This window comes from Mytilus californianus, unplaced genomic scaffold (assembly GCF_021869535.1).
Source record: "Mytilus californianus isolate M0D057914Y unplaced genomic scaffold, xbMytCali1.0.p SCAF_20, whole genome shotgun sequence".
Taxonomy (NCBI): domain Eukaryota; kingdom Metazoa; phylum Mollusca; class Bivalvia; order Mytilida; family Mytilidae; genus Mytilus; species Mytilus californianus.
Window position 1 is genome coordinate 2,647,255 of NW_026262669.1, and position 16,885 is coordinate 2,664,139.

General features: G+C 33.5%; 1 protein-coding gene across 1 annotated transcript in view; it reads left to right on the forward strand.

Moving 5' to 3' along the window:
• Positions 1 to 571: 571 nt before the first annotated feature.
• LOC127731806 (uncharacterized) overlaps positions 572 to 16,885 on the forward strand; it is a 43,408-nt gene continuing 27,094 nt past the window's right edge. The window contains exon 1 of the mRNA XM_052240647.1: positions 572 to 930. Coding sequence (XP_052096607.1) covers positions 615 to 930 — 316 coding nt within the window. The 5' untranslated portion in view covers positions 572 to 614. The remainder of the gene's footprint in view (positions 931 to 16,885) is intronic.

The window sequence follows — 16,885 nt, forward strand, 5'->3', positions numbered from 1 at the left end:
AAATGTATTCACATATCATTTTAATTCCCTGTTGCTCAAAGAATGTAATGTAGAATATACCAACATTGTGCGAAGGAGATATAACAGTATTTTAGAATATGCTTTTATTTTAAAGTGTTGTTAAGTAAAAGTAATAACACACTTATATATAAATTCAGGCAACCGATGTATATTCAGCTAGTTACATGTAACAAGTTAACGGTATATGAATGTATCTAGGTCGGCCAAAAATGCATGTTAGAAAGTCAACAATTTTGGCTTTGCAGCAGTGACTGACATTAATATCAATGCTATTAGCTTATACAAAACGATAAGCATTGATTGTATACATGTAACTTATGACATTTACTTTTATTTATCTCACAATTTCTAATATTGCGTCAGTAAACACCATGACAGACATTATTGTTTGGTATCAAATTTCCCCTTTGTCATATAAATTCTTAAATCATCACTTGTAATACCATACAAAAAAAATCGTGGTTTACAGTTATTCATCAACTATCAATGCAATATTTGTGCATATGGTCTTTTTTGTATAACCTGACAATATAAATAGACGTGGACACAGCCGTATCATCACTACTTGTAAAATCAATCTAACGTAATCAACCATGGGAGTTTTTACTGTACTGTTGGTAGCCATTGTTGGAACTGTCTACGGATACGGAAAATTTGACCATAGTATAGGATACGGCGTTGCTGCAGGATATGGTGGTGGTAGAGGTTACGGTGGTGGTTCATGGTATGGCGGTGCTGGAGGTATTAGCGGAGGCGGTATTATTGGTGGAGGTGCAGGCATTGGCGGTCGTGTAAGTTTTGATGGAGGTGCAGGTATTGGCGGAGGTGCAGGTATTGGCGGGGGTGCAGGTATTGATGGAGGTGCAGCTATTGGCAGAGGTGCAAGCTACGGTGGCTGGACAGGAGGAGGTATGTACATATGATAGTTCACATTTTCCAAGTTTCGAAAAGATGCTTTAGTAGTTACTATAGCGATTCATCGACAGAAAATTAAAATGTGAATATTTTGATTTATATAGCTGTCTCTATTTAATCTTAAATTCGAGGTTATGTACTGCGGGTTTTTTTTTTTGCAGTACGCTTTTTTTCTTCTTTAAATTACATTACAATAGTTTAACTGCACGAAACAAAGTCTTCTTTTGCATTTAATAGTAATTTTTCAATGTAATAATTTGATGATGGTATTTGTATAACATCATGTACCTTTGGTCATGAAAGCATTTATAACTTTGGTCATGAAATCATTTATTACCAGCATATATTTCTAGCTTGCTTCGAATAAGTGAAGAATTATTGTTGACTGTAGATGCCTGTAAGTGTGCATATTTTAGGGTGGTTCCTCTTAAAAGTAAACATTGTGCGTTGTTTTTGTTTATTTCTTCTTCTTATGAAAATACTATGCCAAATATTCATAACAACTCATTCTTGGTATGCGATATCCTCGGGATATCTATAAGAAATGATGAATGCAATGCTGTTTGTTAAAAATCTATTGTGATTTTTTACCTCACATGAGTAGTCTATAATATATCAAGTTTGTGCATGTTTTTGTTAAACCTAGTAACAATAATAATTACCATTATGTTGAAAGGTAATGTTTGACGAAGTTAATTCTGATATTTTAAACTTAAGAAACGATTGTTTTTTTGTTTTTGTTTTAGTATACATTTTGCCAGATAAAAAAAATCTGTATTTGCAATTTAACTAATGTATACTTGCTACTCATTTAAACATCATTTAAAGTTAGTTTCCTATACAAACAAAGTTCTTTGAAAATCCCAAGGAAGTTGTACCAGACAGATTAACAAGTGTATGCACAGAACTTTAATATCGTCATGTTTTCGTTTACTGGGAAATGATTTCAAATATATATTTTCATAACAGTATGATAATATTTAAAAGGCCTAGACTCCAACTAATACAAAATTACTTTTACATGTCCTTTTATGTAACCTTTTTACTTTCTGATTGCATTTTTTTACGTTTCGTTACGACTTTCAAAAGCTACGTTTTGTTAGTTATTTTTTTTAGATCGATTGCAATTCTTAACATAACTAAGGTATCACCAAATCATTATCCATCACATAGTTGTTGACAAGAGGTATCATTGATATGGCTATAATCATTAATTTACTGTTTACAAAACTATGTATTTTAGAAATACTAAGAATTTTCTACATCATGTATGGATTACCTTAGCTGTATTTGGCAAAATTGTCATGGGAATTTGTGGGTCTTCAATGCGCCTCAACTTTGTACTTTATTTATTCATTTGTAACTCTGTTGATTCGAGCGTCACTGGTGACTCTTTTGTAGACGAAACGCGCCTCTTGCTAACGATATTTTGATCCGGGTATCTATTATGAGTTTATTAATAAACATCCATTGGATATTTTTAACTAGTGTGTTAATGGACTTTATAAATAAGAAATTTCGTAATTGTTGACTCAACTCAACGTTATTTCTTGCATTTAAGATTGGTTCTCGTCTGGTCTTTACAGCTGATGTTTGCATTTTGCATTGTATAACATGTTGTTTTGCCTTTTTCTTTTTTGGAAACGAATTTTGATATGCTTTGGAAGTATCTGATTGCGTATTAAATTAAGCCAAAGAAAACCAAAAAAAAAAACAAAAACTGGAATAATCGGTACTTCGTAATTGTGAATAGATTATACAGATGATTCAATATATACTAACAATCGTATCAGGTTTGTACACAATTATGATAACTTAACATATAGGGTTTGATAATTATATCAAATATATATTTAATTTATAATGCTTAATCACAGCTGAAAACTCTTGGTGTACCTGTCGTCCTGGTTTGTGTCGTAAATGGGAGACAACTTTGGACAAAAAAATGCAGACTAACACCACTGTTCCCAGGACAATGGAACACATGTTGTCAGGGATTCCCATGGTGGGTTACTAGCCGTAATTATGGTGGATACGGCGGTGGGTATATTGGCGGAGTCGGTGTTGCATACGGCGGTGGATACGGTGGTGGATATGGTGGTAGCTATAGTGGTGGAATAGCCGGTGGATTAGTCGGCGGATACGGAGTTAGTACTGGATACGGTGGAGGATACGGCGGTGGATTCGGTGGTCGATATGGTGGAAAATACGGTGGAGGAAAAAAAGGCTATTAAACTTGATAGTATGTATTTCTTCCACAAGGAGTTTTGATTGTTCATCAAAAGACAGTTACCTATCGACACATACAAAAACAATATCAGCAGCAAACACGTGATTACCCAGGTTTATAAATGAGCACTATCTGTTACTTTACTTGAACAGATCCAACTAGATTGTATTCTGCGTCTGAACACATCATTAACCGCATGTCTGAATCTAAATGCTAGTAAAAGCATGTTTCAAACGCTTGTAAAAACTAAAGCTTACAGTAACAGGTTAAATAGCGAGGTACTTTGTGTGGCAATACTTACATCGGTTAGAAGTATATATCTAAGCGCAACAGTTGCAAGGTTTCACAAATAATTTTATTCTAATTGTTTTACTAGCAACAAAACACGTCTCACTCTTACCACTCAGGTGAAACATATTAATAAATCATATAATGGTCCAACCATAAATGTCCCAGTTCAAACGATGCATGTTTTAAAGCCCTAAACTGTTTCATATTGTGGCCTCTGGCATAGCTTGTCGTAAACACTGGTGTTTGTATCTTGCGTTGATATGACACAAACACCAGTGTTGAAAGAGACGAAACAAACAAGGGAAACACGTCTGGAGCAGTAGGTCAAAAGTAAGAATTCACTTTGTATAACTATGCACCTAAAGTTATACTGATGACGTGTTTATCTTGACATGATAGCGTAGACAAACATAATTTACTGCGTTTTGTTATCAATAAAATCTTTTATTATATTTTGTAGGATACCAGCATTGGAATCAGTACGATGACAGTATATGTAGAATGACAAATTATGTTTTTCAATAAATTGTGTTATAGACATTCACATTTGTACTTGACTCATGTATGCATTCGTTATCATAATAATCGAAGTATGATTGCCAATAAAACAATAATACACCTGGAAGCAAATGATGATGACGTCAACAACAGACACTAAACTGAACGTTTTTTAATAATAAAACAAATTATTTACCACATAGAACGCTTTAAAATGCCGCGGCATGACAACATGTGAAATATAACGGTCTGATTTATGTTATTAAAAACAAACATGTGAGACGAAAACTTACGACAGTCACTGAAGACAAGTCCTTGCCTTTGTATATACGACATGCTGCAATGTTAAGCATGTTTAGGAGCTTGTTACCCCTTATTTGCCGGGCAAATTAGTGTAGAATGACAACAACATAACAAAATGACGGATTTTTTTGCGTGAAAGCTTCGCTCATTGAATTAAAACTTAACAAATACAGCTAAGGAGGTACCAAACACTTTGACTAAAATAGAATAATTTTCATAAAATTTGACAAAATATCCACCTTGACGAAAAGATTTCAAGAAATTTAACCACACCATTTACAAGAATAATTTCATTGGCTATGTAGCACTTCGGCGTGACATTGAGAAGCTTAATTGCTCTTTACTAAAGAGTTTACTCACATAGGTGTTTTGTACACCTTTAAGCAGAGACACACCATAAAAAGGTATTGATCCAAGAGGTCTCACTCACATTTACTATAGCTTAGTTTTTCTATTGCTCATTCTGTAGCCCTAATTGTATGTCACTGTTGTTTTTCATTCTAATATGACGTGCTTCTTTTGCTTTGTGATAAAGATATCGATCTATCTACACTTAGCGCAGACTCAGAGATGTACATAATAGTGGCTGTTACAATATTCATTCCACGTAAATCCACACGTATCGTAACCTATGTGCAAACGCTATGCCGATTTCGCTGTATTAAAAATTACAGTTGAAAAAAACTTCACAACCTTTCTTCTTCTTCTGATGCATAAGTAATAAGAATTAATGCATTAGAGCTAGAAAAAAAAAATGTACAAAATCAAAATAAAATAAAATTCCGCGAAATTTCATTAATGTTTTTGGCGCATTAAAGTCATTTCAAAACACGACGTCATACGAATGAAAATGCCAAAGCTGAAGGTTTTTCGGATGCGTTAACCCCCCAAATTCGGATAATATTGCATTTAAATGTAGTTTTGAGGTAGGTGTTGTTATGTTGTCTATTATATTGCATTATTCACACATTTACTGATTTCAACAAGTCAACATGGCGGCTCTTTAGTTACGAAATGTCAACTATGTTTACTGTAGCTTACAAGAAAAACATGTAAATTCAAAATGGCAAATGTTAGCGTTGAGAATTAAAAGAATTAAACACATTTTTTTTTCTAGCGGGTATTTAAGAAATAATCCATGCAAGCTATAGATTTATTAGAAGTTTTTAACTTTATCTAACAGTGGGTAAAATAGAACAGCTACACATGTAGCATACCCATCCTCGCTTCATTTTTTGAATCACCGTACTTGTCCATTTAGAATCAAAATAATTCATGGACACGTACTTGTTTATACTATCTTATTAAAACATTTTGATGTCAAAGACCAGATAGAAGCTCACAATACCGCTTGCTATTTTCCAAGGAGAGAACACTTTCTTTCTGCAGAACATCAAAGCTCACTTTTTAATAAGCCGCGGCTGAAATTAAAGTACTGTATCTTAAAGGGGTATGACACAATCTTTCATAGTTTATATGGTTTTGCTGGCAAGCTATGCAATATATGTTTTAAATTGATATTTTTTAAATTAGCAACATACGAAAGTTCAGGGCATAGTTCTCTTCACCTTTGAAAGTGAGGTCTGTTTTATTAGAATTCAATACAATTTTTGGTAAAGTTCAATTTATAATTTTGGCAAAAGTGAAAGGTAGGAAATGTACCCGTTTCGAAAAAAAGTAAAAATAAAGGAAACAAATTATAAGCCGAAATCTGTTTTCTCTGCATTGAAACAGTATCAAGATCTAACAAGACATGACTAACAATAAATATCAGAATAATCTAATCCATATTTATAATAGTAACTAATGAAATGCATCAAAAGACACCAAACAGGATTACGACCACTTATACACGTGCATGCTTTTTTCCTTTAAAGCCGATAAAAGTAGGTGCATTGCTACCAACAAAGACACTATACAGTATGCTACGGTATACATATTATTTTTCACATAACACATACTTTGGTGTCATCATTAAACAAATAAAAGACCAATTTTATGTTTTTTCCTTTTCCATTTGTTCAATCCTGACACACAAAGGTGTATTATACAAAAGGCAAATCTTTAAAAAACACCGCCAGCATTGTTTTTCTTTCTGCACAAATGTACTGGGAATTGTTTGTCCATTTACCAACCATATGAACGTTGGGTTTAAGTTTCTTATGCGTTTAGTATAATAACGTCCAACTGATTAATTATGCGCCGAAAAACACACGCCCTAATCTAGATATGAACGTTAGTAAACATTTTCCAGTTGCACTAACCATGTTACTGTAAATGAATGAGGCAAGACACAATTGAATTGTTTCGGATCACGAAAAATACAAGTCACTCGGTAAGTCATTTATTATACTAACTTTAAAAGGAGGGTGTGCGAGAGAAAACAAGTCAGAACAATTGTGTGTTCTTTTTCTCTAGTAATATAATACATTATTTTCCTAACAATGTGAGAATTTGGATCGCATAACCACATCACCCACCTGATACGTGGCTATTCACCTATATGCAATTGGAATATTGGATCAGTTGATAGTTTAAAAAAAAAATATGTATGTATGGATGTACAATCAAAAACTGGCACGAGAACACAATGTTTATATTAAATGAAAAGCGTACATTCCTATGTAAAAGCACAGGTTTCAGTACTGTGTGAATTACCAGAATTTGCCTAATTTTGAGTTTTTACAATCAATCATAATCATCAATGAGATATGGTTAAGCTTGTTTTAAATGCTTTGCATCATAAAGTTTATTTCAAATAATGTCCCTTTATTGTAGCGATATGTTGATATTTTAGTATATGCTTTTCTTTTCAGGGTTGTGTCTTCCAAGAAACCATTAAAACAATAACACATACCTTATGACAATTGTTAAGTAAAACCCTAATTACGAAATATTACGCTATATATTTGTAGGACTCTAAAGTGCGATGGTCGCGCTAAAGTCTGATGGTCTACGCTAAAGTGCGATGGTGTCAGACGCTAAAGTACTATGTTGTCAGACACTAAAGTGCGATGGTTGTATGATTGTTAGTTGCATACATGAACGAAATGTTATGTTGGATGGATAGTTCATACTACATCTTATTTTTATTTTAAAGTACAAAAGTTATCCAAAAAGTGTAATGATTACATTGCAGTAGTTAGTTTATCCTGAATTTAGTGGAAGTCGTTTGTTTGTATATTCCATATATGCTGTTCGTTTATTGTCTTGTATTTAAAAGAGGGACGAAAGATACCAGAGGGACAGTCAAACTCATAGATCGAAAACAAACTGACAACGCCATGGCCAAAAATAAAAAGACAAACGGACAAATAATAGTACAGATGACACAACATAGAAAACTAAAGACTAAGCAACAAGAACCCCACTGAAAACTGTGGGTGATCTCAGGTGCTCCGGAAGGGTAAGCAGATCCTGCTCCACATGTGGCACCCGTCGTGTTGCTTATGCTATTTCAAATCCGGTGAATAGTCTAATTCGTTAAGTCACATTCGTGAAAAGGGAAGGATATTGTAGTTACGACATAAGGAACATATCCGATATCATCTGTGAAACGGTTATTCCATAACGGTCAACCAACTCGTGATGGCGTCTGTAAAATTTACGAAGGGATGATTTCAACCTCACCATTTAGAACTCTTGGCTTAATGGCTTCCTTGTGAGCAGCAATCCTCTATCAAGGAAACACAAGCCCGGGAATATCGTATCAATTGGGAGATATACACTCCGTATGCAGGCGCTGCTGGAATGTTGCTACATAGAAATGGAAAGTTCACAATTGGGAAGCTGAAGTCATCTCTTTTGTCGTAAAGTTTTGTTTTCAACCGACCCTCATTGTCAATTTCTAGATGTAAGTCAAGATATGAGGCAGACTTAACTGTATCTGTAGTATCCTTTATCTCTAGTTCGATGGGATAGATTCGTTCAACATAATCACCAAATTTTGTATTATTTACTGAGAGAACATCATCTATATAGCGGAACGTAGAGTTAAAGTATATTGCTAACTTCTTATCTTTCTTCCTAAGAAGTTCCTGTATGAAGTCAGCCTCATAATAATAAAGAAACAAGTCGACAAGAAGAGGGGCACAATTGGTTCCCATTGGAATTCCGACAGTCTGTTGAAAAACACGTCCTCCAAACGTAACAAATAGGTTGTCAATCAAGAAATCAAGCATCTTGAAAATGTCAGTTTCAGAGAATTGTTTGTTTGAATCAGAGTGATTCTTTACAAAGTAGGATTTATCCCTCCCCAAGACAAGATACTTGTATCTACGTTCGCCATTTTTATTAATGAAACAATGTAATACCAACTCTTTCAATGTGTCTTTTGGTTTGGAATGGGGAATACTTGTGTAAAGTGTAGAAAAGTCAAATGTTTTAATACTATATTTAAATGACGTTGTTTTTTTCTCGTTTGAATTGTTTTAAACCGGTTGTTTTGAGGCCCTTTGGTCTTAATGGAATACTATGCGGTGTAAGCCAAATTGAATTATCCGTTTTAAAGGTCATACTTTAACATAAAGTTGCATACAATAATTAAATTAGGTCTTGGATAGAGAGTTGTCTTATTGACAATCATCTAATGATAAAACACATCTGTCCGTTAGGTTGCTGTTTAGTTAACGTATATTCATTATTTAAAACAATGACAAACCATATTGTTATTTTTTATTTAATTATTCAATTATAAAGTAAAAACGAAGACTTTGTTTGGCATCCCAGCTGTTTTGATTAAATTTCCTTTTCCAATTTTACAAATTAAGTTAACCTGTTTCAGATTGTGATCTTTTGTTTCTCTCTCCTTTCTTTTTCTTGTGTAATAACAACCCTTAATCTGGACAAACATTCTCGTCATAATGCTGTTTAGCGTTGCTAACGTCGATACTTTTGCGGAAAAACACACTTTAGCATGTTTAAATGAATAGCACATACCATTACACTTTGGCATATCAAACCATCGCACTTTTGCGTAGGCCATCGCACTTTAGCGTGACCATCGCGTTTGAGCGTCCCCATCGCACTTTAGAGTCCTACATATTTGTTAAAAATTTTCACATAACCTGGTCCGTTATATTCGAATTTTATCTAAAGCGTTACCCAGTGATACAATTATTGAAAATAACGGACAGTTCAGTATGCTGGTAATATGACAGGATATATAAAATGTACGGAACGGTCTGAATATATCTTTATTGACTGCAAGCGAATGGTCGGAAAAGTACTGATTTGCCCAAAAAAGTCTTCTAGTGGTAGTCAGCGCGTCTTTATGTTATGGTTTTTAACATACAGTTAGTAAATATTGCATTAATTACTTAAGATATGTAAACATTGTGATGTCGAAGATGTCAACGATGTAAACACAAGTGTGTATTGAAAACACAGACTTCTAAAGAATTTATGAAATCTGGCCAAAATAATAAATGTCTTAGGCAGACACTTTTTACTTTCACATGATTTTCATATTTTAGCCAAAAGGCCATCAACTGGAATAAGCACATTCTATTACTTATGGCTGTAGAATAGGACTGTGATAGAAAATTAGCGAGCGATACATTAGAAGAAATTTACCAAATTGGCTTGGTCATGCATTGAGAAGCGCATTACAAATCTATGAGTTCACATATTTCTAACCCTTTGAATAGCCTAGGTGTTAATTTTTTCACCACGATAATATTTTGTTTTATAGCAGACAACACTTCCAACATAATTGTGTATACGCAGCATAACTATTTAGTATCGATCTAACGTTTGTTTTAATCAATTAATAAGGGCTGATAATTTAATACGCAAAACACATGTTTCGTTTCTAAAAAAACATCAGCAGCGTTCGATTCACAACGTTCAGAAAGATGAAACTACAAAGTTAAAGAGTACAAAAGGCATTTTTTTCTTCTCTTGGTGTACGGCTCCCAAGTTTCAGAAGTATTTTTCTGTCTCCAAATTTTGTCAAGTCCTTCTAATATACAAATCACCATAAATAAAGGCAAAAGTAGTATACCGCTGTTCGAAACTCATAAATCGATAGAGATAAAAACAAATCCGGGTTACAAACTAAAACTGAGGAAAACGCATCAAATATAAGAGGAGAACAACGACACAACAAAAACACAACATTAAAATGTAACACACACAGAAACGAACTATAATATATCAATGGCCATTTTCCTGACTTGGTACAGGACATAATCAATACGAAAAGTCAAATGATAGGAATTTGAGCACTTAGAAAACACTTTACAGGCTTCATAAATGGCGAAACTCACACAGTAAAGTCCGATATGGTCATGACAAGACAAAATGTAAGGCAATTCAAACAAGAGAATTAACGGTCGGTTCATATACCGGGTAACCCACATACCTGCTGATAATCGTTTGCTTCCGAAGCACTTGTATTTTTGAAGCTTTTTGCAGCATTTGAATCCCAGTGATGTATAAGTACCACTAAATTTTAGTAGTTGTATGTCTGTAGAAAATAGCCGGATATATTACCAGGGACTGGTTTAGACAATAAATTTTATCGACATATACTATGAACACAGGTTCCAGATGAACAGATGATTATTTATTATATCTTTGAGAGCACTCCAAGATTTAAGTGAGGTTCGTGTTTCTCAGTCTTTGGTTTTCTATGTTATGTTTTGTGTACTGTTGTTTGTCTGTTTGTCTTTTTCCTTGTTAGCAATGACATTGTCAGTTTATTTTCGATTTATGAGTTGGAATGTCCCTTTGGTATATTTTGCCTGTCTTTGACTTCCAGACATTAAAATGCAAAATGAAAATTCAGGAAACGCTTCAAATCCTTAAGATTTAATTTAAACCGCAAACAATGTCTTGATATGTTTTGTGAAAAAAGCGCTACAGAAAGAATATAAACTTGTGGTTAAATTAACATTCTATACACGAATCTCTCATTTTTTACACTTTAACAAGACCACGCTAACGAGTGAAAAAAAAGTGTGGTTTAAAACAATCATATTGTACAAAGATAAGAAAATGCAAAAGACAATTGATCACGAATCTTTAATTATAGTTAAAAAATGCTTGGGCAATATGATTTGGAATTCATATTTGTCATATTAGTCATGATACAACCGAATGGGTTAAACCATTGTTTATACTTATGTCACCTAAAATTGATAATGAATAATGGACATGATGGGAGGGAACACTTGCCTTTTTTACTGTTTCCAGTACAGTCAGATCTCAAGCAAAGAATATTCAATTTCAACATGTATATCGAGCGATATTTCGGAAATTATGAAACAAGACATATTTCAGTATCAAACATACATTAAAATACGCAAATTTTATTTTGGTCAAGTCGTATCAACATTTTTAGATGTTATTTATAAATGTGATTTTTGTTTTTACACGCAATTATTTATTGAAACAAACGAAACTTTTTTTTCTCGTTTTGTATCAGAAAATCTATGTTTGAATTTTGTTGCAAGTATTCCTATACATTATATTGAATTTAAACGTATTTTCCGATGCAAGTGCACTGAAAAATGGTCTATATACACTATATCACACTTATGATTTCGAAAATATAACACTGTGTTTCATTTAAAACATGCTGGGCCACTATACAAATTATGTAGTATGCATTGTAATTGTTAAGTTACACTGATCATAAATGTGTTCACATATCATTTTAATTCTGTTTTGCCCACAGATTGTAATGTAGAATATACCAACATTGTGAGTAGGAGATAGACCAGTATTGTAGAAAATGCTTTTATTTTAAAGTGTTGTTAAGTAATACTACCACACTTATATATGAATTCAGGCAACCAATGTATATTTTACTAGTTAATACGTTAACGTTATATGATTGTACCTAGGTTGGCGAAACATGCATGTTACAAAGTCACCAATTTTGGCTGTGCAGCAGTGACTGACATTGTTATCAATGGTATTAGCTGATACAGAACGATAAGCGTTTATTTTATACATGTAACTTATGACATTCGCCTTTATTTACATCAAAAAATGACGCGTCAGTAAACACCACAAAGCACATCATTGTTTCGTGATCAAATTTCCCCTTTGTCATATAATTTCTTAAATCATCACTTTTAAAACCACAAAAGAAAAAGTGGTTTACAGTTATTCACTCCTATTAATGCAATATTTGTGCATATGGTCATTTCTTGTACATCTTGACAATATAAATAGACGTGAATACAGCCGTGTCATCACTACTTGTAAAATCAATCTGAAGTAATCTACCATGGGAGTTTTTACTGTACTGTTGGTAGCCATTGTTGGAACTGTCTACGGAGACGGAAAATTTGACGATGGTTTAGGTTACGGCTTTGCTGCAGGATATGGTGGTGGTAGAGGTTACGGTGGTGGTTCATGGTATGGCGGAGCTGGAGGTATTGGCGTAGGTGCTGTTATTGGTGGAGGTGCAGGTATTGGCGGAGGTGCAGGTATTGGCGGTGGTGTAGGTATAAGCGGAGGTGCAGGTATTGGCGTAGGTGCAGGTATTGGCAGGGGTGCAGGTATTGGTGGAGGTGCAGCTATTGGCAGAGGGGCAGGTATTGGTGCTGGTGTTGTTTATACCAGAGATGCAAGCTACGGTGGCTGGACAGGAGGAGGTATATACATATAATAGTTCACATTTTCCAAGTTTCGAAAAGATGTTGTACTAGCTATCATAACAATTCATCTACAGAAATTAAAATGTAAATATTTTGATTTATTTAGCTGTCGCTAGATAATCTTCCATTCGAGGTTTTTTTTTCTTTCGCATTATTTTTTTTTAATTACTATAGTAGTTTAACAGCACGGCACAAAGTCTTCTTTTGTATTTAATAGTCATTTTTCCATGTTAAAATTTGATGATGGTATTTGTATAACATCATGTACCTTTGGTCATGAAATCATGTATAAACAGCACACATTTCTAGCTTGGTTCGAAAAAGCGAAGAAATATTGTTGACTGTAGATGCCTGTTAGTGGGCATATTTTAGGGTGGTTCCTCTTAAACGTAAACATTGTGTATTGTTTTTGTTTTTTCTTCTTATTATTTTTTTTAATACTATGCCAAATATTCATAACAACTCATCATTGGTATACAGATATCTTCGAGATATCTATAAAAAAATGATGATTGCAATGCTATTTGTTTAAAAGCTTGTGATTTTTTACCTTAAATGAGTAGTCTATAATATATCAAATTTTTGCATGTTTTTGTTTGACATAGTCACAATAATAACTACCATTATGTTGAAAGGTAATGTTTGACAAAGTTAATTCTGATATGTTAAAGTGAAGGAAAGGTAACGATTGATTTTTTGTTTTTTGTTTTAGTATACATTTTGCCAGATACAAATTGTTTATTTGCAATTTACCTAATGTATACTTGCTTTTCATTTCAACATCATGTTAAGTTAGTTTCCAATACAAAAACATATCTTTGAAAATTCAAAGGAAGTCGTACATGACAGATTACCAAAGTTTATAAACATAACTTTAATATCGTCATGTTCTCGTTTACTGGGATATGATTTAAAATATATATTTTCATAACAGTATGATAATATTTAGAAGGCCTAGACTCAAACTAAAAAAAAAAATACTTTTACATGTCCTTTTATGTAACCTTTTTAATTTCTGATAGCACTTTTTTTTTACGTTTCGTGACGACTTTCAAAAGCTATGTTTTATTCGTTATTTTTTTTTTGTAGATCAATTGCAATTCTTAAAATAACTAAGATATCACCGAATCATTATCAAGCACATTATTGTTGACAAGAGGTATCATTGATGTGGTCATAATCATTAATTTACTGTTTACAAAACTATGAATTTTCGGAAATACTAAGAATTTTCTACATCAGGTATGGATTATCTTAGCTGTATTTGGCAACATTTTGCTAGGAGTTTGTGGGTCTTCAATGCGCCTCAATTTTGCCTTTATAACTTTGTTGATTTGAGCGTCACTGATGACTCGTTTGTAGACGAAACGCGCGACTTGCTAACGACATTTTGATCCGTGTATCTTTTCTTAGTTTACTAATAAACATTTATTGGATATATTTAACTAGTGTATTAATGGAATTTTTAATTAAGAAAAATCTTTATTGTTGACTCAACTTGCATTTAAGATTGGTTCTCATCTAGTCTGTACGGCTGATGTTTTGACCAAATACTATTTTTTACAAATCATTTCGATAAAAACCATAAAGTGTTCAACACATAATGGATGTTTTGGCTAAACTCAACGAACATGGCGATTTGCATTGTTTATACGGATGATTCAATATATACTAACAATTGTTTAAGGTTTGTACACAATTATGATAACTTAATAAAATACAGTATAACATATAAGGTTTGATAAATTTATCAAATATATATTTGATTTATAATGCTTAATTACAGCTGGAAACTCTTGGTGTACCTGTCGTCCTGGTTTATGTCGTAAATGGGAGACAACTTTGGACAAAAACTGCAGACTAACACCACTGTTCCCAGGACAATGGAACACGTGTTGTCAGGGATTCCCATGGTGGGTTACTAGCCGTAATTATGGTGGATACGGCGGTGGGTATGGTGGCGGAATCGGTGTTGCATACAGCGGTGGAAACGGTGGTGGATATGCTGGTAGCTATAGTGGTGGAATAGTCGGTGGATTAGTCGGCGGATACGGAGTTAGTAGTGAATACGGTAGAGGATACGGCGGTAGATACGACGGTGGATATGGCGGTCGATATGGTGGAAAATACGGTGGAGGAAAAAAAGGCTATTAAACTTGATAGTATGTATATTCTTCCATAAGGTGATTTGATTGTTCATCAAACGACAGTAACCTATCGACACACATAAAAACAATATCAGCAGCAAACATGTGATTACCCAGGTTTTTAAATGAGCATTATCTGTAACTTTACTTGAGCAGATCCAACTAGATTGTATTCTCCGTCTGAAGATATCATTAACCGCATGTCTGAATCTCAATGATAGTAAAAGCATGTTTCAAACGCTTGCAAAAACTAAAGTTTACAGTAACAAGTTAAATGGCGAGGTACATTTTGTGACAATACTTACATTGGATAGAAGTATATATCTAAGCGCAACACTTGTAAGGTTTCACAAATAATTTAATTCTAATTGTTTTCCAAGCAACAAAACATGTATCACTCTTTCCACTCAGGTGAAACATAATAATAAATCATATAATGGCCCAACCATAAATGTCCCAGTTCAAACGATGCATGTTTTAAATCCCTAAACTGTTTCATATTGCGGCCTCTGGCATAGCATGTCGTAAATACGGATGTTTGTCTCTTGTGTTGTTATGACACAATCAACAGTGTTTAAAGAGACGCAGAAAAAACAAAGGAAACACGTCTGGAGGAGGGGGTCAAAAGTAAGAATTTACTTTGTATAACTATGCACTTAAAGTTAAACTGATGAAGTGTTTATCTTGACATGATAGCGTAGACAAACATGATTTACTGCGTTTTGTTATCAATAAAATATTTAATTATATTTTGTAGGATACCAGCATTGGAATCAGTACGATGACAGTATATGTAGAATGACAAATTATGTTTTTCAATAAATTTTGTTATGGAAATTCACATTTGTACTTGACTCATGTATCCATTAGTTATCATAAGAATCGAAGTATGATTGCCAATGAAACAATAATACACCTGAAAGCAAATGATGATAACGTCAACAACAGAAACTAGACTGAACGGTTTTTAATAAAAAGAAAAATTAATTACCATATAGAACGCTTTAAAATGCCCCGGCATGACACCATGTGAAATATAACGGCCTGATTTATGTTATTAAAAACAGATATGTGAGACGAAAACTAACAACAGTCACTGAAGACAAGCTCTTGCCTTTGAATATACGACATGCTGCAATGTTAAGCATGTTTAGAGCTTCGCTCAATGAATTACCACTTAACAAATAAAATTAGGAGGGTACCAAACACTTTCACTAAAATAGACTTGGCTCGTTTAATTTTAATAAAATTTGACAAAACATTTACCTTGACGAACATATTTCAAACCAAATTTGAACCACACAATTTACAAGAATAATTTATTGGCTATATAGCAGTTTGACATGACATTGAGAAGCTTAACGGCTCTTTACTAAAGAGATAACTCACATAGGTGTTTTGTACCCGTTTACGCAGAGACACACCTTATAAGGTATCAATTAAAGAGGTCTCGCTCACAGTTAGTATAGCTTAGTTCTTCTATTGCTCATTCTGTAGCCGTTATGGTATGTCAGTGTTGTATTCATTCAGTGACACGTATTTGTTTATACTATGGTATCAAAACATTTTAATGTTAAAAACCAGATAGATTCTCACATTACCGTTACCATTTTCCAAGGACCGAACACTTTCTTTCTTCAGAACGTCAAAGCTCACTTTTTAATAAATCGTGGCTGAAATTAAAGTGCTGTATCTTAAAGGGTTATGACACAATCCTTCATAGTTTATATGGTTTGCTTGCAAGCTATGCAATATACATTTTAAATTGATATTTGTAAAAAAAGCAACATACGAAAGTTCAGGGCATAGTTCCTTTCACCGTTGAAAAAGAAATCTGTTTTTTTAGAATTTAATGAATTTTTTGGTAG